Genomic DNA, 23,149 nt, shown 5'->3' with positions numbered 1-23,149 from the left:
TGTAATGTACAACATGATAAAAATAACTAACACTGTGGTGTGTTATATACAAAAATTAAGAGTTCTCATCACAAGGAAAATAGTTTTTAAATTTTTGTGTCATATCTGTATGATATGATGAGTCTCACTAAACTTATTGTGATAATCATCTCATGATGTATGTAAGTCAGATCATTATGCTGTGCACTTTAAAGTTACACAGTGCTATATGCCAATTATATCTCAATAAAGCTGGAAGGAAAAAAGTTTTTAATTTTAACCTGTTTTCAGTATTCACACCATTATTAATGATATAAGTATATATAAGTGGATATGTTAAGGGATAATGAAAATAATGGTGTTAATGATATTTGAAATCAGACTTCTTAGTCTATATTCTCAAAATTTTAATCTTGTCATACCATAAAGCAGGGAGGCTTTCAAAGACTCTGGGGCCATGCCAAAACAACACAATGGCCATATTAAAAATATTGTCCCTATGATAAATTGTATCCAAATATGGGACAAGTGGAGTATCAGTAAGAATAATAACTGAGGTACCTTGAAATATATATGTCTGAATTCATGAGTTCATAATGATACTAACTCAAAAGAAAAACACCAGCTGTTACTTTTGAAATGTTGCATCCAGATTATTAAAACTGACAAATAAAAGGAAAGACAAATATTTAATCTGTCCTTCTTGTATGAAACATATTTTAGAGTAACAAGATACTTAATTAGGGAAATTTTTTCTCTCCATGTATATGTGTGTGTATAATCTAGCTAATCAATTAAGTGATGAAATTACATACCATTTTGTAAGTCCCTAATGCAATAATGGGACTTCCCAGGTGGAACGTGGTAAAGAATCCACCTGTCAATGCAGGAGACACAAGAGACAAGGGTTCCATCCCTGGGTTGGAAAGATCCCCTGAAGTAGAAAATAGCCATCCACTCCAGTATTCTTGCCTGGAAAATTCCATGGACAGAGGAGCCTGGCAAGCTACAGTCAGTGGGGTCGCAAAGAGTTGGACATGACTGAGCATACACATCAGACAACCTATTTATCTATCCATGCAATAGTATCACTGTAGGAGGAGACAGAAACTAAATACATAGGAAATTTTTAAAAATGAATAAGACAAGTGACTGGGTCTAAAATGGAGTGAAGTGACACTATAAATGGCAGTGCAATAATGGGTCTAGGCATCGATCGTCAGTGGCCACTAAAATCACAAAAGGAATGAAGCAGAATATGTGCTTCATCATGGAAGCATCTAATATCATTAATGAAATATTCTTAAAAAAAAAAGTGCAATCACACCAAGCTTCTGGATCTAACTAGCAGGTCACAACAAATAAGATAGAGGAGCATACCAAAGGACACCAACAATATGATGTCAATCAGAAAAGTTTAGGCAATGAGAAAATCTACCAGACAGATAACCCAGTTTCTTCAACCAATCAATAGAAAGAAAGAAAGGAGGAGAAGGAAAGTATAAATTAAGAATATTTAAGCATTGTATCAACTACGATATAATCCATGGATTGTGTTTAGATCAAGTAAAGTATTTTAGCAAAAACATCCAGGAGACAACTGAGGAAATTTTTAAATAAGTAACTATATGATGTTATTAAGGAAATTTTTTTTTTTTTGTAATTCAAAATAATCTAGTGAGGGGCAGGAAGTATGTGGGCATAAAGAAGACATGTGACCTCTTGTTATTTAATGATTAATTAGGTGATGCATACATGGGGTAGATTATACTAAACTGTGTTTACATATGCTTCAAATTTTCCAAATAAAATATTGGGTTAATAAAAGAACCAAAGGTACCTATATAAAAGCCAAAAAATAATTTACAAAGAGTTAATAAGGTGTGGGGATAAGAGGGGCACACGGGAAAATTGTATCTTCCTCTCAATTTGCTGTGAACCCAAAACTGTTATTTAATAGATAGTCTTAAAAATTAATGGTTGCATAACTTTCTAAGGAACCAATTTTTAAAGATATCATTAACATCACTTAGGTCATGTTTGTTTAGAGGTATGGACAAATTTAAGGAGAAAATAAAGTTTTGGTTTCTAAATTTATTTTAGTACAACAAATGTTTCAATATAAATGTGTATTGTGTTATCTTTTAAAGACTCTCTGATTATGTAGTACAGATTACCCTCTTTCATATAGTCTACTTGGTGTACACAAAAATAGAGATGAATAAGTGGCACTTGGGCTTCTCTGGTGGCTCAGTGATCAAGAATTCACCTGCCAAAAGATGCAGGTTGGATCCCTGGGTCAGAAAGATCCCCTGGAGAAGGAAATGGCAACCCATTTCAGTATTCTTGCCTGGGAAATCATGGACAGAGGAGCCTGGTGGGCTACAGTCCATGACATCTCAAAAGAGTCAGACATGACTTAGTGACTGAACAACAACAAAAAATGGCATTGGGGTGTTTGAACACATTTGTGTGTTTTGTGTTTGTGTGTGTTCTTACACAATGCAATGAATGATATATAAGAACTTAAGAATAGATTCTTTTTTGTTAGCCTCATTTCTTGTCTTGTTTTGTATAACAATTCTAATCATTATAGAATGTGTCTTCATATGAAGCTTGTAGTATTCTTGAAAATCATAGAGCCCTTCTCAATTAGGAAATTGTCATGGGAACCAGAATTTGCAAAAAAAAATTTTTTTTCCAATTTTCCATCCTGCTGTACTCTCTATTATATCATTCAATTACAACGTTTTAATCCTGTTTTTTGTTTTCAAAGAAACTTGCTACTAAGCTGGATGAAAAGTATATAAACTTAGCTTGATAGCACTGAATTGGTTTCTTAAAACAATGACCATCCTAAATTTATCAACATGAAGAACAATTAGGGAGTCTGTCTTTTGGAATGTAAATCAACCTTTTGAACAAAACCAAAAGAACTGAACCCTTATTTTCATTTTTTAAGCATTCTCCAACTTCTGGGATCTTCAAGTAAAATCTTATCTCCAAGATGACTTAATATTTGGGTAAGGCATCAGCGGAAAAGTTTCACAGTCTATTTCAAAGAAAAAATTTGCATATGTGAGTCAGACATCCGCAGCATTTTGAAATACACTGGCAAATAAGAATTACACACACTGTGCCAATGAGTTCTCACATCATCTAAATATTGCACATAGAGCCTTCATTGGTGATATGCTTTTAAAGTTCAGAATTATGTTTCAGCACGTGCTTGCATGAATATTCTATAATATGCCCAATCTCAATAAGCTTGTCAGCCTTTATCCAAAGGCATTCCAGGATCTAATTGTTCTCACTAATTCAGGTGCTGAGGTCTTTTGAAGAGTGTGAAACAAGTTTAACTCACTTAAAATAATCTGTTAGGATTGCCTCAGTGTTAAATAATTACACTATCATGTGGTGATGATGGAAGACAGTTGTTTGGGTGCCAGGGGCCCGAAGGCTGAAAGACAAGCAGAGTGTGAAACGTGACCTTCAACACTAACATTAACCCCAAGTAAAGGCAACTCAGTGCTCAAATATGTATCAAAGCTCTAAATATTTTTACATCTGGATTCTTAGAACAAAAGTTGGTCTATTTGATCTCTTTGGTTTAGTATCTTTCATTATCAACTGCACAGACCATCTAAAGGAAGTGCAGATTCTGACTCCACCATAGTGTTTTAAAGTTGTGTCAAAATTTCCATGCTAAAGCTTTATTTTCAGAAGTTGATGTGCCGAGAGATGTTTTCAGCAAATTGAAACTACCTCAAAGAAGATTACCGAAAGGAAACTATAAAAACAAACAAAAAAAATCATTGTAGAATGAGCCATACCTGTAAAAGTGGTTATCATAACAGTCTATTTAATGTAACAAAAACAAGTTTCATAAATAAAAAGAACTCAAACTTTCAGAATTCTCAATCATACCCCTGCATTACTTATTGCCATATCTCATGATTTGCATTGGATACATTGACTGTAAGTTATGCTGCACTTTTAGGAATTGAATAAAAATTAAGATACTCTTTTGTCAGAAAGGAATTCTTAAATAATATTGATATGTCTTAAATGACTTTTCAGGTAAAAAGCATAACACAACAAAAGTTGTCACTTCATATTACCAACTCTTTTAAAACCATATAGAATACAAAGGAAATGGAAAACTTTAAAAAATGTGACCATGATCAGGTTATCTTAAATGTCTCAGCTCCTCATTTTTCCTACTGTAAAACTTCTGCTTGACTTACTCACTCCTGCATCATTATTATAGAACTTATTTTCTATTCCTTCTCTCTTTCTAACTGCTAAACCCATAAACAAGTACACTAAATGGTCCCTATTGACCCCCCCCCCCGCCCCCGCCACCTCGAGAATTGTTTCATTATGACCCTTCTTGGAAATCAATTTCCCTAGGGTATCCACTTGTGCAGCTGCTGTAGTTTACAGTAGCTTCTCTGCCTGTCTTCAGGCTGGAAGGCATATGTGTGAACAAAAATCTCTCTCTACTTATGTCCTCTTACCCCTGAGAATCTGTGTTGATTCTGCCTTCTGAACCTTGCACCTAGACTGTTGGAAACCCATATTTGCTCATTCCTCTCTTTGGGGAGTTTGGCCACATAATGCAAAATAATGTAAGATACCACACACACGTTCTTTCAGCCTCCACATCTGCTCAATTCTTTCCCCAAATCTCTGTTGTAGGCATTTATTCTCATTGTTGTTGTTCAGTCATTGAGTGGTGTCCAATTCTTTGCCACCCTATGGACTGAAGCATGCCAGACTTCCCTGTCCTTTACCATCTCCCAGAATTTGCTCAAACTCATGTCCATTGAGTCAGTGATACCATCCAACCCTCTCATCTTCTGTCCCTCCCTTCTCCTCCTGCCCTCAATCTTTCCCAGCATCAGGATCTTTTCCAATGTGTTGGCTCTTCACATCAGGTGGCCAAAGTATTGGAGTTTCAGCTCCAGCATCCTTCCAATGAAAATTTAGAGTTGATTTCCTTTACCATTGACTGTTTTGACTTGCGTTTGTGTGTGTGCATTCTAAGTTGCTTCAGTCATGTCTGACTGTTTGCGACTCTATGGACTGTAGCCTGCCAGGCTCCTCTGTCCATGGGATTCTCCAGGCAAGAATACTGGAGTGTGTTGCCATGTCCTCCTCCAGGGGATCGTCCAGATCCAGAGATTGTACTCACATCTCTTATATCTCCTGCATTGGCAGGCAGGTTCTTTACCACTAGCACCATCTGCCACCATACAAATATGTCATTTCTGCATCAATGAAATAGCTTTCAGCCCCTTAGTCCCAACTCTTGACTCTCCAATCACCTAAAATCATACCACTGGACTCCTAAAGTACCAGTTCTTATCATTCCATTCTTCTCAAAAAGTAAAGCTTGCTCCACATTGTTATGATGGCCACTGAGAGCTTGCTTTATGCCAAGTGATATATCCATAATCATTTCATTAAACAAATACAACTCTCCTTTGAGGTAGTTCTTGATTTTTCCAGTTTACAGATAAGCAAAACTGAAGCTCAGAGAGTTTAAGTGACACTTCTTTAGTTATCAGGAAGCCCTAACTTGGCGTGTTGTACATTCATGACTCCTCATGGGATCAGGCAATGCTAGGCAATCTGATTAAGCAGAACTGACACTCCTTGCTGGCCAATGTGGACACATTCAATTATGTTTCTAAGCTGTTTCTCATGCTATTTTTCTCTCAAGGAATGTTCTTCCACTTTTCTTCCTCCTACTCAAATCCAGCCCATTCTTCAAGATCTCGATCAAGTCACACCTTCTCTATGAGACCACTTACAACCTGCATCATTTTAGCACACACTGATTGCCCCTGGTCTTAAGTGATGTAGGACCGAAAGAGAAAATCCTACAGTTGGGAGGCTTGAGAAAACCACAGCAGATGAGAAATTTCACACGTTGCTCTTCAAGTTAAATGACAAAAAACATACATTTCCCAGTTATACAAAAGCAAAGTATAACATGTTATAGTCAAAGAAAATGACTTGCTGATGTTTAATTAAATAGCATAATGTTTCTACATTATGAAATTTGGTGTAAATATACTAAGTGATTTCTATGGCTAATCTTTGTGCTTAGAGTCAGGGTTGTCTATATGAAAGAGTTAAGAATCTCTCCTGGAAGAATTTACGCTCTATTGGTGGTATCAATTGATTTCTATTGAAAAGAACTAAACAGAGCCATTTTCAAATGAATGGCATACAAATATAGAAGCAATTCCTAAAAGCAGATTATATTTACACACACAATAAATTAATAATGTATACTAGATGTCAGCTTGGAAATTTATATTCATCATTATTTATATTTGCACTGACTACTTAATATGCAAAAGGCATTTTGTATGCATAAGTCTATACCTATATTACTGATAGTCTAAAAACAAGATACATTAACATGATCTCAGATTTTGGACATGAAATTAGCTGAAATCAATACAATTTGAGTTTGCTTAAACATCTTCAAATATTATTTACTCTAAGAGATTGTATAGTTATTGCCTGAGGAACAATTTAGACATTGCCAAGTCTGAAGACAATAATTGCTAAAATGAAGGTAAAGTATTAGAACACATTGAACCACACACTGTGTGTTAAAAGGAGCAAAGGATGACAAACAATATGTCTAAAGTGTCTGAACTCTGTACTTGAACATAATCACTTGGGGACATTATAAAAGTGTTGTATGTTCACAAGAATGCATCACTAGGATTCCCCATTTTCTGGATGGACTATCTTTCCAAACCAAAATTGGCAGGAAGTTTTTTTGCAGCAGCATGGATGGTTTGTTAGGACCTTCGTGGAGAAGGCTATGTTGAGAAGCATTCTGAAACTATTTTCAGGCTTGGAATTAGAGGTCATGATAACCGTGTCTACCAGGTTTACAGAAGATGGTATGTGCTTTAGGGAAGATGGTGGGAAAAGGATGAGGAGTTACAGGTAATATATTTTATGTATTTATCATCCCTACTTAGTGATAAGTGTTTTCTGTGTGAGAAAATTTCCATTACTAGTTTTGTTTTCTAGGCACCTTGATAGAATAGGATGTAAAAAAATTGATTCAAATTTTCCAGTTATAAGAAAGATGTAAAATCCTCCCATAAATTTAGAAATTAACTTTCTATTGTGTACATATTATATTTTTCTACTTATAGACAAATATTAAATAATATTTTAACTATGGTCACTTCATTGTCAGTTATTTTAATCTTATAATCTTTGAAAGCAAATAAATAATTTTGCATAAATAATTATCCAGAGTAGTATACAGCTAACAAAGAAGATAATATTGAATATCATGGTTAAAGAATCCAACAGTTATTTAGGAGAAGAATAACTTTGAAGTAATAATTAGGAAAAGCCTTATTATATTGATCATAATCTTAATGATAAAATATACTAATCTACTCTTTGTTTTACCTACCAATGAAATGATATCATGTATATTATGCATAGTATCATTAATCTAGAAGACAAACTATTGAAAACATAAAAGTTATGCTTATTCAACTTTATCATCAAAGAAATTTTTAAAAAGCAAGATAACTTTTTATTAGCTAAATTAAACTGAATATTCTCTTTCAAGGATTTAGATTTAAATCTTTTTCCTTTTCAGTAATCCGAGAAAAGGTTGTGAAAAATTTTACTAGTTAACATGTGGTGGAAGAATGTATAGTACCTTTAAGTCCATTAAGATATTTATTAACATATTTAACAGTTGACTGTGTTGACCCAAACTTGAGGTTCCTGAGAGATTTCCTAACCAAATTTACTAGCCAAATGTTTTTGCCACTAAATCCAATTACTTCACTTTTTAAAATAAAATAAAATCATCACAAAGAGGCAAACAGTCATAGTACCCATTGCTTTAAATTCACAGTTAAATAAAAGTGTGAAAATTAAGCTGGGAAAATAGAATCCATTCAATAAACTTTCCCATCAAATTCTCTGTAACAAAAACTCTCCTTTACCTCCATTAGCCTTCAGTTTCCACCACATTCACTTGGCCTCTGGGTACATAATAACCTTTCTAAAGTTCTCCCCAGGAGATATTTTAGTCATGCAGGGATCTCCTTGAACACAAGTAATGACAAACAATAAGCTAATTCTCGAAAAGTTTTTTTTTTTAAGTCATTTTTACTACTTTTAAATGAGTGTGTTTGATGCATGATTTTGGTCCCCCTGATTAATGGTCACCGCCAGCCCAGCTTCTGGAGTTGTAATGTTTCTGTGAGCTTCCCTCCAGCAGAGCTCGACCATTAATCCAGTGGCATATGTCAGCCCAGCAGAGCAAGGTCACTCTTCTGCTTCAAGGGGAACCTTTTTAGAAATAATAAAACTGACAGAAAGTTCTTTTTTGCATGCTTTATGCCACCTGAGGTTGAGTGCTGCAGTTAATATCATAAAGCTTATAAACATTCCCATCTCAGGCAGCACCTGCTGACACTATGCTTAGGGATTTAAACGTTTTTTTCTTAGTAAGAACAGACATGTTTATGTGGGGCAAATATACAGTGTGTAATCCCAAACAGGAAAAGAATAGGTAGAAAAAAATAGCTGTAAGTTCATGCTAGGATATTTAGAAGAGACATTTAGGTTCTATAACTTCTTCACTGTCGATTACATTTATTTCCCTTTCATCATATTTGGATTTGGCTATAAAAATATTTCAGTCTACTAAGAGATAAATAGTGGTGTTGGAAAGTCATAGTACTGGCAGAAATGAACTCAGTACATGATAATTCCTAAACCTACACTATGTGTTCTGATAACTGCAAAACATCTATCTTTGAAAGAATTTTATTTTAAAAATTGTTACCCTTTGTTTCATTGGTAGTGGGTACATTAAAATTGGTAAATAATTATAGTGAGATATTTGTAGTCTTAAAGTAGATGGCGTGAAACTTGTAGACAGCTTAGTTTAGAAAAGATGATGACTAAATAACAGATAAAAATATAAATAATATAAGCATTACAACCTTTATATATTGAGTTATTTCTCTATTACTCGTAATTAAAAAAACCAAAGTTACTCAGTAAAACCATGTGGTATTCAGAAAAAAAATTTAATATCCAGACTAATGTCATATCACTATGTACTGTTATACTGCTAAAGGTAAATCTGTCTTGAATCTTATTCCAGGAATTTAAATTGTTAAAATTATGAAATGTATAGAAAAGAAATTTCATTATTTAGTTGTCTTTATTTTATGTATATAGAGAAAAGGTGGGGCCAGTTGGCAACTTAGGCCAGCCTTTCCAAGAAGCCAGTGCCTTGGTTTGGTCCCCATGGCCAATGTCAAACTGTCACATTGACAGGTACAAGAACTTCAAGCTTTCAAAAATAAATGACTGAGGGGTTGCGGGGGTACTTACTCATAAACTAAACTGATAGGATACTAAAATTAGCAATATCAGGAGTTGATTAGTTATGAGAAATTCAACTGCCAAGAGGAATGCATATTCTTGTTGACTAATCAAAGAGTTGTCACCCCTAGAGATGTGGAACACAAAACCATTGTTGGAAGTTTGTTTGATTAGTATAGCAGAGACAAAGAAAAGTTGTATTCGGTTGTATTAAGGGCTAGAGACACAAAGTTATAATAGCCTGAAATATATAGTTCACCCAAGTGAGCAAGTCTGCTGAGCCTAATGGAATATTTGCTTCTGCTGATATGCATTATTCTGCAGACTCAATGGTAAATTCTATTCTCCCACCCCTTTCTAAGCACCCTGGAAGCAACACTCTTTGCAAATGTTTCTTCCCCCGCTTCAGACAGATTACAGCTTTTGATTACTGTTTTGTCTCATTACATTCTGATTCTAAGAATGGTTACTTTGTTTTATGTGGGTGTTGCCCACATCTTTACCAGTGACCCATTTGCACACTATGTCTTGAAGTAGAGTACTACTTTACATGACTCATATTATCCATTAGTCATTTCACAAGTATTGTGCATATATTGAGAAATCATGACTATATTCCATATTATAAATATTTTTGATGGTAATCAAAGTATAACAGAAAGCACATGGAGTCTGAAAGTTAGATAGAGTTCAACACCCTTTGTTCCTCAACAGAAATTGCAGAGCTACACGTATGGATAAGATACATTCCTTGTTTTTATCCATTTGGTAAGATGGTAACTCCATTTGGGAGGACATATTAGAATAAACTATGGTAAAAGAAACAATAGTGGAACAAGTTCTATTAAACTAGAAAGGAGGGAGAGATTATTAATCAAACATGAACATTATGCTAGGAAATTTACACATGGTAATTTATTTAATTTTCTTATCAATCTTCTGTGATGTGCTTTAACACCCCCTCTTCTTCAGATAAGCACATAAAGCCCAAAAGATGTTTAGTAAAATGTTCAACATCCCATAGTTAAATAGTACCTCAACCCTGATCTAAAAGACTTTAGTTCATATTCCCCCCTGCTCTGCCAGAATGCTCTCTTTATGTACTGCCTTGGGTTAACTCTTGGAGGCTTCCTTGAGGGAAGGTATTAAAATAGAGATTTAAGTTCATGAGTTGCGATGAACAAAGGCATTCTAGGCTAAGGAAAGCACAAACAGGAAAGTATAAGAGGGTTCAGAGCCTTTCAAAGATGAGATCTGGATATACAAAGAGAGACACGAGGTTATGTACACAGAGGGACTGAAGGGGAAGCAAGTAGTGGCCAACTGCTGGCCTAAAAGAAGCCTAGAACAGATTCTTCCCTTATGACCCTCAAAGAAAACCAGTTCTGCCTCACCTTGATCTTGAACTTTGAACCACCAAAACTGTGAGAAAATAAATGGCTGTTCTCTAAGCCACCTAGCCTACGGTATTTTATTATGGAAGCCTTAGAAAACTAACACAAACCAGGTGAAAACTTCCAAAGCTTTTTAAATGAGGGGAGAAATGGGACATGACCAGCTGTGTTGACAAATGGCTATCTTTAGAAGAATCACCACCAGACAACTTAAAACTCTCTTCTATTCTTATTAATCAGTTCTTAATGGAGGACGTTTTTGTTCACTCCTAAGAAGCTAATTAAAAATGTCTTGTTTCTAAAAGTTCACCTAAATCCTTAACACTGGAAAGAAAGAGAAATGAATCAGTTTGGGAATGCTAAATTTGGAAACTTAGATATTTGGAGCATGGGCTTAATTCCATTGTAACACACACGCACACACACACACTGCACACACACACCGTCTTCAGGGATAATGAAGCCATTTGTCTCCTTAGCAAGGCAAGGAAAGATTAAAGAGATAAGTGTTTCATTAAATTGATTTTTAGCAAATCCAGTGCATTGGTAGTCAAGGTAATGACTTTGTACCTTCCTGTAGGATATAATGGAGAAGGCAATGGCACCCCACTCCGGTACTCTTGCCTGGAAAATCCCACGGACAGAGGAGCCTGGTGGGCTGCAGTCCATGGGGTCGAGAAGAGTTGGACACGACTGAACGACTTCACTTTCACTTTTCACTTTCACTTTTCACTTTCACTTTTCACTTTCATGCATTGGAAAAGGAAATGGCAGCCCACTCCAGTGTTCTGGCCTGGAGAATCCCAGGGACAGGGGAGCCTAGTGGGCTGCCGTCTCTGGGGTCACACAGAGTCGGACATGACTGAAGTGACAGCAGCAGCAGTAGGATATAATACCTATATTTCCAAGGGGAGTCTACACTTCCATCATTTCTCTCAACCATTTATTTCCAGAACTTTCTATATACCATCTGGGCACAGTGGGTTTTTTCAAGGATAGCCAGTCTATTTGTTACTCAACCTCTGCTACTTGCCTGCATAAAACTTGATTACAGATTCATATTCAATAAAATGGGAAGGCTAGAGTGAATTGATACTTTGAAGATAATTTTTCAAGCTTAAAATTATTTACCACTTTCAAACAATTAAACAAGGTGAGATAAGCAAATTATTAGTTCTTCTATTCTGATTCAAGGTGCCCTAGAAAGGAAAATCAAATCTAACAGAAAATTGTGTTTTGAGGAAAGATGTAGAAACTTTTGAGAAGTAGGATATCCATATGGGCCTAAGTGTCTGGTGGCTATGAAGAGCGGGATAAGGGCATTTCTCCTTGATGTGTGAACACAAGATAGAAGCAAGAACGGGGCAGGACAGTGGCAGCCTTTCTGTTTACTACCATTAGAGCCCATGTGTAAGTTCATTTTTTATACCTCCAAAAGTTTACAGTATGTACATATAAATCTCCAATTCAACATCTTCTCAACACCTAGCCTGCCACTTCTCTTGTGTGAGTCACCATTATCCTTTCCTGATTTCTGTAAAAACTTCCTAAAGGGTCTCTTTTCCCTGCTTCCTCCCTCACTTTCTTCAGTGTATGTGAAACACAAAAGCAAGAATTGGCCCACTAACGTGTAAGCCAGATTTTTCTCTGTCCTTCTCAAAATCTTTTAATACCAGCTAAAATCCTTATAATGACCATGACCAAGAGGACCCTCTACATCCAACTCTTTGTGACTCCTCTTCCCTTTGTATATTCTGATTTATTGTTTCTCAAATACACCAGGAACACTCACCTCCACCTTCAGAATTTTGATCTTGCTCTTCCTGTGGCCTAGAATAAGATTTCCTTATTCAGTGTCATGGCCAGCTCTTCATTTCCTTCATATCCTTTTCAGATGTCCCACTTTCAGCAAGTCTTCCCTAGTCCCAAATATTTCATATTGTTCCTTCTCTTCTTAGCACTTATCATTACTTAGCACACTTTGTATTTAACATATTTATCTCATTTATTGTCTGTCATCTCTAATAAATATAAATCCTATGAGGACATGAATCTTTGTTTTATTCACCACTGTATTCCCAAACACTCAATAGATATTTACAGCTTTGAAAAATGAATGAAAGAAAGAAAAAATGAATTAAGTTCTAAGTCTTTTGAAGAGATTAGTAGGAAAAAATATCTCCAGATTGGAAAACCTTAAACATTCTTGATGGCACATTCCACATTAGGTAAATCAGAATATTTGAAGATGGAACCCAATAATCGGTATTTCTTAAAACTCTTCAGTGATTTAAATGGGCAACCTAGGCTAAAAGCCATCAATATAGACATCATTTCCAAACTTTAAAGATCTTACAGAACTTCTGGTTATCTCACTACAATGTATATTCTGATTTAATAGGCTTGGGGTAGGCCAGACAGTGTTTTTCTAACAAACTTCTAGAATGCCAATATTGCTGGTCTGTAGGACCAAAATCAGTGGCAAGTACTTAGAATCACCTTCAACCCAATCTTGGTGGCTCAGTGATACTTTTTACCATGGTATATCCTCTCTCTTCTTCTGATTTATGCTATTTGTTTTTAGGTTTGCATTATAATTTACTTTAAATATTAATTAGAAAACAAATATGGCATAAATACTAACTAAATACATAAGTGAAGAGAACATTTTGAGAGATTTTTTTAGTGGCACAGAGAAATAATAACCAAAAGTAAAAATAAACATTTATTTATACCCACCATTTTTTAATGGAATAAATGGATTTAAAGTATTACCTACATCGTATATTGCATACCTTACTTGGAATCACGTTCTTTCAAAATCCAAAATGTTTAACTGAAAATGCATAAATTAAAATCTGAAAATTATACTTCAGATGCTGATGCAAAAAGAAGTGCATGCATGCTGAGTCACTTCAGTAATATCTGACTCTTTGCAACCCTATGGACCAACCCTATGGACTGTAGCCGCCAGGCTCCTCTGTCCATGGGATTCCCTAGGCAAGAATACTGGAGTGGGTTGCCATTTCCTCCTCCAGGGTATCTTCCCCATCAGGGATCAAACTCATGTCTCTTAATGTCTTTTGCATTGTGAGGTGGGTTCTTTACCACCAAGGCCAATTGGAAAGCTGCAAAAATAAGGAGCAAATGGGAAACCCCCAGATTTAGAAGAAAAAAGTTGTCTTGTATACTCTCAAATCAACTTTTTTTTTTTTTTTGCCAGCTATGCTATCCTGGGCAAAATTTTTCATATCTACAGGGCTGTTTTCTTTTCTGTAAATTGGAGGTTAGGGGAAGGAGTTCCATAAGCCCCTTGTGTAATTACTTGGTCTAAAGTAAGCACCAGTTCAAATAAACACTTCACCTTTTTTCTTATACTTGGTTAGAAAAGAGTTAAAATATATCTTAACAGTCTTGATAGGAAAAGCAATGAAGAAAGCTCTTTAATGCCACAACTATGTGTCATCCTTGTCTAGGAGCATAAATTTGCACAGCGGGCAGTGCGGTGAAAACAACTCATAATCAACTCATCACCTCTCATCATTGCTAGGATCAAATGCAAATGGGAAAGAATGCCACTTCAGTCACTGCTAGTGAAAATTAGCATCTGTGACACTAATGGTGTCTCATTTAGTATGCACTTTAGATTTTAAAAAATGGTAAAAAAAAAAATAAATAAATAAAAGCGCTATTTCCAGAACTGCCATTATTCCAAAGTTTTCCTTTAAAATAACAGCGGTATTTGAATCTCCTTTACTAAAAGAAAAACCTCAGTTAAAATTTATTAACACAGATCATTAATCCCAGCCAAATAGAGGTCAACTTGTTCTAATTACAGTGTCAGAGCCTCTGTGGGGTCTACTCCTTCTCTATTTTCAAAGTTTCTACCATATTTCCTGACCTGGAACAGTGGTCTACTTGTTAGGTAACAATGGGACACTCTAGGGATTCTTGCACAACATATTGGAGTCTTTCTTAAAACTTAAATAAAACTTAGAAATGAATTACATGTATTTACACACAGACATACAAACTTTCTTATGTACACACTAATAGACTTGCAAACAAGAATAATGAAAATACATAGTACTGGTCAGTTTTCATATTTGAACCAGGTTGCATACAGGAAATCAAGAAAATTCATTCCTTTTACAAATACTTATTAAGAGTGTACTTCATTGAAGGTATTATACCAGATTTAGGAGGGAAATACATGCTTTTACTTATCTCAATACTAGATCATGATATTTTTGACAATCTGAGCACTTGAATACTAGCAAAGTTGTTCTTATTGTTATTTTACAATTTAAAGTTTTAAAGCTTGGTTGGGCATCTGGAGGGATTTGACAGGTGGAATTCTTGCATTTAATTAGAGACAGGAATGGAGAACCTCTAAATTCCTTTCCAACTTACAGAAGCTCTTAAAGATACATTGTCCTAGCTTTCCTTAAAATTCAGCTGGTAACTAAGACAGAAATATTAATAATATCTACAGTCTCTAAGCTTGTAATTGTGGCATAATAATGAAGGAGTACCAGAAATTGACATATGTATTTCACACTACACAGTTTTGCTTTTTTCTGTGTTTATTTGTGTTACGTTTATTAACCTTCTCTACACCTTCTCATCTACAAGGCTAAAAAGAGATATTCTGTCACAGAAATGTTACAAATATTAAATAAACATACAAAAAGTTCTAAACACTGGTATGTAATAACCCCATAATAAATATAGCAAACTAGCACAGTTCAGTTAGAAAAAATAGTTAAGGAAAATCTCATTCTATAATTTAAGCATTTATAGAGTGTAATGAGATCATGAGCTTCCCTGATAGCTCAGTAGGTAAAGAATCCGCTTGCAATGCAGGAGACCCTGGTTTGATTCCTGAGTCAGGAAGAGCCACTGGAGAAGGGATAGGCTACACACTCCAGTATTCTTGGGCTTCCCTAGTGGCTCAGCTGGTAAAGAATCCACCTGGAATGTGGGAGACCTGGGTTTGATCCCTGGGTTGGGAAGATCCCCTGGAGAAAGGAAAGGCTACCCACTCCAGTATTGTGGCCTGGAGAATTGCATGGACTGTATAATCCATGGAATCATAAAAAGTCAGACAAGACTAAGTGACTTTCACTTCACTTCACTGAGATCATATATTTTGAACTCTGAGTCCTAGATGTGCTTAAATTTTTTTACATCACAATAAATAGTAGATACTAGTGATGAGAAGGTAAAAACAAAATTAAAAAAGGAAAGTACAGTACCTATCTAATATGTTAAGCAAGGCTATTATGGACTGACTAATCTAAATGTAGAATACTCAATCATTTATCAAGAAGAAATTTATCAAATGTCTTTCTTAATTTGTACTTACTTAGGCCCCATAACGGAGAAGGCAATGGCAACCCGCTCTAGTACTCTTGCTTGGAAAATCCCATGCACGGAGGAGCCTGGTAGGCTGCAGTCCATGGGGTCGCTAAGAGTCAGGCACGACTGAGCGACTTCACTTTCACTTTTCACTTTCATGCATTGGAGAAGGAAATGGCAACCCACTCCAGTGTTCTTGCCTGGAGAATTTCAGGGACAGAGGAGCCTGGTGGGCTGCCGTCCAAGGGGTCACACAGAGTCGGACACGACTGAAGCGACTTAGCAGCAGCATGCCCCATAAAGAGTTCCCTTGAAGTAGGAAATGGTACCACTCCAATATTCTTGCCTGGAAAATTCCATGGACAGAGGAGCCTTGCAGGCTATAGTCCATGGAATCACAAAGAGTCAGACGAGACTGAGTAACTGAACGCACATGCTCGCGTGCACACACGCACATGCACAAAGAGACTTGTGAGACATGAGTTATAACAGACATGAATTATAACATGAATTATAACAATTATGGAATATTTCTGGTTTCTCCTTCTTAACCTACAATATGAATCTGTTATAATACATGTGAATGCAATTGGTCCTATTTATGAACTATTTGAAGAAAGGAGTCCATACCAAAACTGGAGAAATAGAGAAATAAAGGATGAAAAAGAAGACATACTAATCAATTATAGATGGTAAAACTGTACTTTGATATGTTTTGATTTTTTTTGATATATGGACATTGATAAGTCTCATAAGAAAATAATAAATTATTTTGTATCAGTTCAGTTCAGTTCAGTCACTCAGTCGTGTCAGACTCTTTGCGACCCCATGTATCGCAGCACGCCAGGCCTCCCTGTCCATCACCATCTCCTGGAGTTCACTCAAACTCACATCCATTGAGTCGGTGATGCCATCCAGCCATCTCATCCTCTGTCGTCCCCTTCTCCTCCTGCCCCCAATCCCTCCCAGCATCAGAGTCTTTTCCAGTGAGTCAACTCTTCACACGAGGTGGCCAAAGTACTAGAGTTTCAGCTTTAGCATCATTCCCTCCAAAGAATACCCAGGGCTGATCTCCTTCAGAATGGACTGGTTAGATCTCCTTGCAGTCTAAGGGACTCTCAGGAGTCTTCTCCAATACCACAGTTCAAAATATAAGCTCATAAAACCTATTGCTGCATTATATATCCATGGACATTTTGAACCATCTTACAACCATCGGACATATTTTAAAATATATTTTAAAATACTAATAACAAAGTCCTTCTCCATTATTTCCATTTCAGATGAACAGCTTCATAATTCATATTTAAGGAACAATGTTTGGTATAATATGCATTCATGATTTGAATTGGGTATAGGGGTTTCCCTTATGGCCCAGTGGGTAAATAATTTACCTGCCAATGCAGGAGATGGGGGTTCCATCCCTGGGTCAGAATGATCCCCTGGAGAAGGAAATGGCAACCCACTCCAGTATACTTGCCTGGAGAATCCCCATAGACAGAGGAGCCTGGTGGGCTACAGTCCATGGGGTCACAAAGAGTTGGACACAGCTGAGCAAGTAAGCCCAGCAGCACATTAGGTCACCTGTACTATAAGCCACAGGAGTTAACATGAACTGCGTGACTAAATAATAGTTTCCTCATTTTTAATGTGGTTGCTTCTTACCTACTTTAGCACTTACAACTGAAAAACAAGGAAATCTCTCTCAGAAATTTTGAAAGAATACAGCACAAGGGGGCTTCCCAGATAGCTCAGTGGTAAAGAATCAGCCTGCCAATGTAGGAGACACGCTTTGATCCCTGGGTTGGGAAGATCCTCTGAAGGAGGAAAAGGAAACCCACTCCAGTATTCTTGCCTGAAAAATCCCAGGGGCAGAGGAGCCAGGCAGGCTACAGGCCGCAGGGTCGCAAAGAGTCAGACACGACTGAGTATGTAATGCTAAAAGCTGCAGCACAAAGTGTACGTTTCTGGGTCAGGAGATGTGCATGATTGTCTGGATGCAGTTAATCCATGTAGACAGTAATTCCCTATATTTCAGACTGGTTTCTTGATGGTTCTATTCTATCTTTCTAAACACAGGCCCTATATTCCCTTCTAGTCAATGAAGGATTTGAAATCCTCATTCTACTAGTCATTTATTTGTAGGAATCTCCACCATCTCTTCTGGATTTGGCTTTTTGTCCATAAAGTACATAAAGAAAATTACCCAGTAAAATAAACATGAATTAAAGCAAAGTTATTTCTAAGACAGAATTATAATAATTGGAAAAAAATATTAACTCCATATTAAAAGGAAAGGATTTAGCTGGAATGTATGAACAATACTTTTTCATATACATTCACATATCTCTTTAAATTCATATAAAATGAAACCATCCATCTAAAGAAAACAGGAATCCATTCACAACAAAAAATGTTTCCAATGTGACTATTTTCTGTGATATATTTTGCTCTCAGATATATACTTTATCAAATATATTTTTACATTTATGAGTAAGAAACTCAGTAATATGAACAATATTCTACTTCTATTACAATAGCCCCTGCAATTAAGGCAAAAGATAATCATAGACTAAAATATCATTTTGAAAGTTGTTCCATGACATAAATATGATAGCAGCTCACTACATAATAGGGTTCTTATGAGGTACTCTAACTCTAAACTGTAAATACTTAGATGAAAACCACTGCTTTGAATTAATTTTTGTGAATTAATTTCCCTAAAACCTAGTTTTGTCAACTCAATGTTGGTTGCATTTAATCAAGCAAATTTTGTAGAAAATTAATCTTAAATAGAAAGGTAAGCAATGCTTGTTGTACTCTTTGGGAAATGTTACCTTGCATTTGCATTTTTATTCTACTAGGGGAAAAGACAGAAATCATGATATGTTATCCAGCTATATTTAAGTAGAAATGCTTGCCTATCCTTTATCAGGCCTTTTTGTCAGAAAAAATTAATATTGAAAATCATTTATTCTCAGTTTCCAAATATCAGAAATCATTTATTTTTAGTTTCCTTCAGAGAGGTTTTGTGGTAACTTGCAAAGAGTTATAAAATATAAAATATTGACTATTGTTCAATGCCATGACAATTCAAAAGTTCACAATCAATTACCAATTCCTTTCTGTCTGGAAGGTACCAAGCAAATAAATTCCAATAATAGATAATAAATCAACCCTCTAAAAAAGACATTTGACCTCAGTTATTGTTTATTTACAAGCATATTTAAAATGTTTACCTAAGAAACTAAAAAAAATGTATAGGTTTTGGAAAAATTCGCTGACACCAGTATTTCAGAGATATTTTCCTTTATGATACTAATGAAACTAATTTAGAGTCATACAATAGAATCCAAACTTTGTTATCTCATACCTTTTTTTTAAGTAGTCATTAACAATTATTTTCAAGACAAAGAATAGAATAACATTTCAAATAGAATCAGTTCAACAAATCTATACATTATGGAGTTTTGATGTTTCCCAAACAACCCAATCCTCTCTCAAGTAGTGGAGCTAGTTCAAGAGAGAAAGTAGTAAAAATAGCCTCTATAATAAGCTATCATATTTTAGTTTGAAGAAATGAGAAACATCAAATATTCAATCAAAACATCTCTATTTTGTAACCTTCTCATAATGCATTATGAAAAGTTGAGACTGTAAGAAATAAAATGCACTTGGTAGATTATTAAATAGACTTTGCCACCTTTATAGTTATTGAGAACATACAATATTGTAAAGTAATTAGCCTCCAATTAAAATAAATAAATTTATATTAAAAAAAAGAATATACACAAAGATTTCATAATGTCAGTCTTTCAGAGATCACCAAAATGATTTCCATGGAGCTGACAGTATGAGCTCAGAGTTCAGTTACAGTTGTAAATAATCAAATATGCCCTATAAGATAAAATTACATAGACAATAATTGTCAGCTATCATTTAACAGCTAATGTTCGATTCAGTTTTTCCCATATTTGCCATGAAGCTTTCAACCATATGGTTGAACTGATTTCTTATGGGCAGATAAAAACCATGTGTCTCTGCGTGCGTTCTGTTAAATACATTGGTTTTGTTTGACTATGTATGAAATCACCATACCTTAGGCTTTTGATGTTTTTCCTTCTCTGAAGCATTGGATGGTTTTCTCTTCAGCATTTTGAATTCACACTACTCCAAATGAGTGCACTTTCTGGTGTTACAGAAATGACTGAAGACTGTCAGCAGTGTGCTCTCTAATGTGTACAGCCACAGAGAAGTTTGAATCTAGTAACCTGCCACTTCCTCTTTTTGGTCAGGATATGACTTCACATCTACATGGGTAAAGTTTTTTTTTTTTAACAGTAATTCTTTGGTAACTTTTAACATTCTGTTCTTGCTATATTCTATGAGGTAGATCCCTAACTAAACCTCACACATCAGCATCCCTGCAGTTATAAGGGCCATGAAGATTTCAAAATAACACATTTTTTCAGTTTATAAAAAAATAAAAATCTGTAACACATTCCATGAGATAGATAGGTAGAGATAAGTAGAGAGAAGAAAACATCTGAGCTAATAAATGAAGCAAAACTTGAGATATGAACTTTATAGTATGTAAAAAATGAAGAGAATACTCAGGGTAGTCAACTTTGCATTCCCATGTAAACCTTATTGGAAGATGTAATAAGCTAGATTTTAAACAATACTAAAAAGAGTTCCTGAAAAACAACTATTTCGCTTTATTGACTATGGAAAAGCATTTGACTGTGTGGACCACAATAAATTGTGGAAAATTCTGAAAGAGATGGGAATACCAGACCACCTGACCTGCCTCTTAAGAAACCTGTATGCAAGTCAGGAAGCAACAGTTAGAACTGGACATGGGACAACAAACCGGTTCCAAACAGGAAAAGGAGAACATCAAGGCTGTATATTGTCACCCACTTATTTAACTTATATGCAGAGTACATCATAAGAAACACTGGGCTGGAGGAAGCACAATCTGGAATCAAGGTTGCTGGGAGAAATATCAATGACCTCAGATATGCAGATGACACCACCCTTATGGCAGAAAGTGAAGAAAAACTAAAAAGCCTCTTGATGAAAGTGAAAGAGAGTGCAAAAGTTGGCTTAAAGCTCAACATTTAGAAAACTAAGATCATGGCATCTGGTCCCATCACTTCATGTGAAATAGATGGGGAAACAGTGGAAACAGTGTCAGACTTAACTTTGGGGGGCTCCAAAATCACTGCAGATGGTGATTGCAGCCATAAAGACGCTTACTCCTTGGAAGGAAAGTTATGACCAACATAGATAGCATATTCAAAAGCAGAAACATTACTTTACATTACTTTGCCAACAAAGGTCCGTCTAGTCAAGGCTATGGTTTTTCCTGTGGTCATGTATGGATATGAGAGTTGGACTGTGAAGAAAGCTGAGCGCTGAAGAATTGATGCTTTTGAACTATGGTGTTGGAGAAGACTCTTGAGAGTCCCTTGGACTGCAAGGAGATCCAACCAGTCCATCCTAAAGGAGGTCAGTCCTGGGTGTTTATTAGAAGGACTGATGCTAAAGCTGAAACTCCAATACTTTGGCCACCACATGTGAAGAGTTGACTCATTGGAAAAGACCCTGATGCTGGGCGGGATTAGGGGCAGGAGGAGAAGGGGACGACAGAGGATGAGATGGCTGGATGGCATCACCGACTTGATGGACGTGGGTTTGGGTGGACTCCGGTAGTTGTTGATAGACAGGGAGGCCTGGCATGCTGTGATTCATGGGGTCACAAAGAGTCAGACACTACTGAGCAACTGAACTGAACTGAATCCTATTTAAAGCATATATGCACATTTTAAAGAACAGTATGGATGAAATTCATATAAATAGGAATATGAATCCAGAAGTAAATTATTATGCATAATGTTACTTTGTGAACACATTACTAGGCTGTAAAGTGAAAGTGAAGTAGCTCAGTTGTATCTGACTCTTTTTGACCCCATGGACTATAGCCTACAAGTTTCCTCCAGCCATGGAATTTTCTAGGCAAGAGTACTGGAGTGGGTTGCCATTTCCTTCTCTAGGGGATCTTCCCCAACCCAGGGATCGAACCTGGGTCTCCAGCATTGTAAGCAGACAATTTTACCATCTGAGCCACCAGGGAAGCTCCTTATGTTGTAAATTCCTGATTAATAAGGAAATAAATTAAATAGAACCCTCAATTAACCAGATGTCTTTCTGCTACAAACTGCATTGCCATATGTTGATAATTGCTAATAGAGTGGTGATCCAGTGGATCAATGGTACCTTCAAATGAAGCATCCCAAGTCCTTATTTAATAGTCCTGGAGTAGAGCTAATATGACTTAGAAAGAATTTCCCCATCAAACTACAGGATTTAACATTTTTTATTATAATGTCAAAACCAACATAGCCTGGAAAGTAAAAGCAAGAAGTTCAAGCTTTCTTATTACTTAGGGATTTACCAAAGGGAGACTTGTAAAATCTCTGAAACTCCACTTCTATTAAAACCAGCTTGTTAAGGGAATCAAACTAGATTTTGTTTATAAAACCCCTGGGTTGAAAAACAGTGGTACCATATTCTTAATGAGCAGCTTTTCTAGGTGAAAAATCAACTGACCTTATTTCTCAGTCTTTACTCATACCTCTAAGCCCTTCCTCCCCAAAACCCAGTTCTAGTGTTCACATTTCACTGATTCATTTAACAAATATTAAATTGTCTGTTTTGTGCTGTCTGATAATATATCAAGCCACCTGAGTAGCTAAAATATAGTTTATGTTCTGTAACAGAATTGAAGGAATACACCTGTTAAGATATTATGCTTCTTCTACTGGATATTAAGAGCAGGTTTATATTTTTCAAGAGTTATCAGGCTGGTAGTTTCCAAATAGTGACAGGGTATGACACTAAAGAACCTGAGTACTCTGAAGTTGGGTAATTCCCTAGAACTATGCTTCTTTTCAAACTTTCTGTTGGTGCTTAAGTTAAAGAAGTGATCTAAGTAAAACAACAAC

The 23,149-nt window shown here is 35.9% G+C and overlaps 1 protein-coding gene across 1 annotated transcript in view; it reads right to left on the bottom strand.

The window, feature by feature from the left end:
* LOC133254816 (SAM domain-containing protein SAMSN-1-like) overlaps window positions 1-20,398 on the bottom strand; it is a 58,775-nt gene extending 38,377 nt beyond the window's left edge. The window contains exon 1 of the mRNA XM_061429147.1: window positions 20,238-20,398. Coding sequence (XP_061285131.1) covers window positions 20,238-20,294 — 57 coding nt within the window. The 5' untranslated portion in view covers window positions 20,295-20,398. The remainder of the gene's footprint in view (window positions 1-20,237) is intronic.
* Between the last annotated feature and the right edge of the window lie 2,751 nt (window positions 20,399-23,149).

The sequence above is a fragment of the Bos javanicus genome, chromosome 1, assembly GCF_032452875.1.
Source record: "Bos javanicus breed banteng chromosome 1, ARS-OSU_banteng_1.0, whole genome shotgun sequence".
NCBI lineage: Eukaryota > Metazoa > Chordata > Mammalia > Artiodactyla > Bovidae > Bos > Bos javanicus.
The sequence above is the reverse complement of the archived record's forward strand: the minus strand, read 5'-3'. Positions and strand labels throughout refer to the sequence as shown.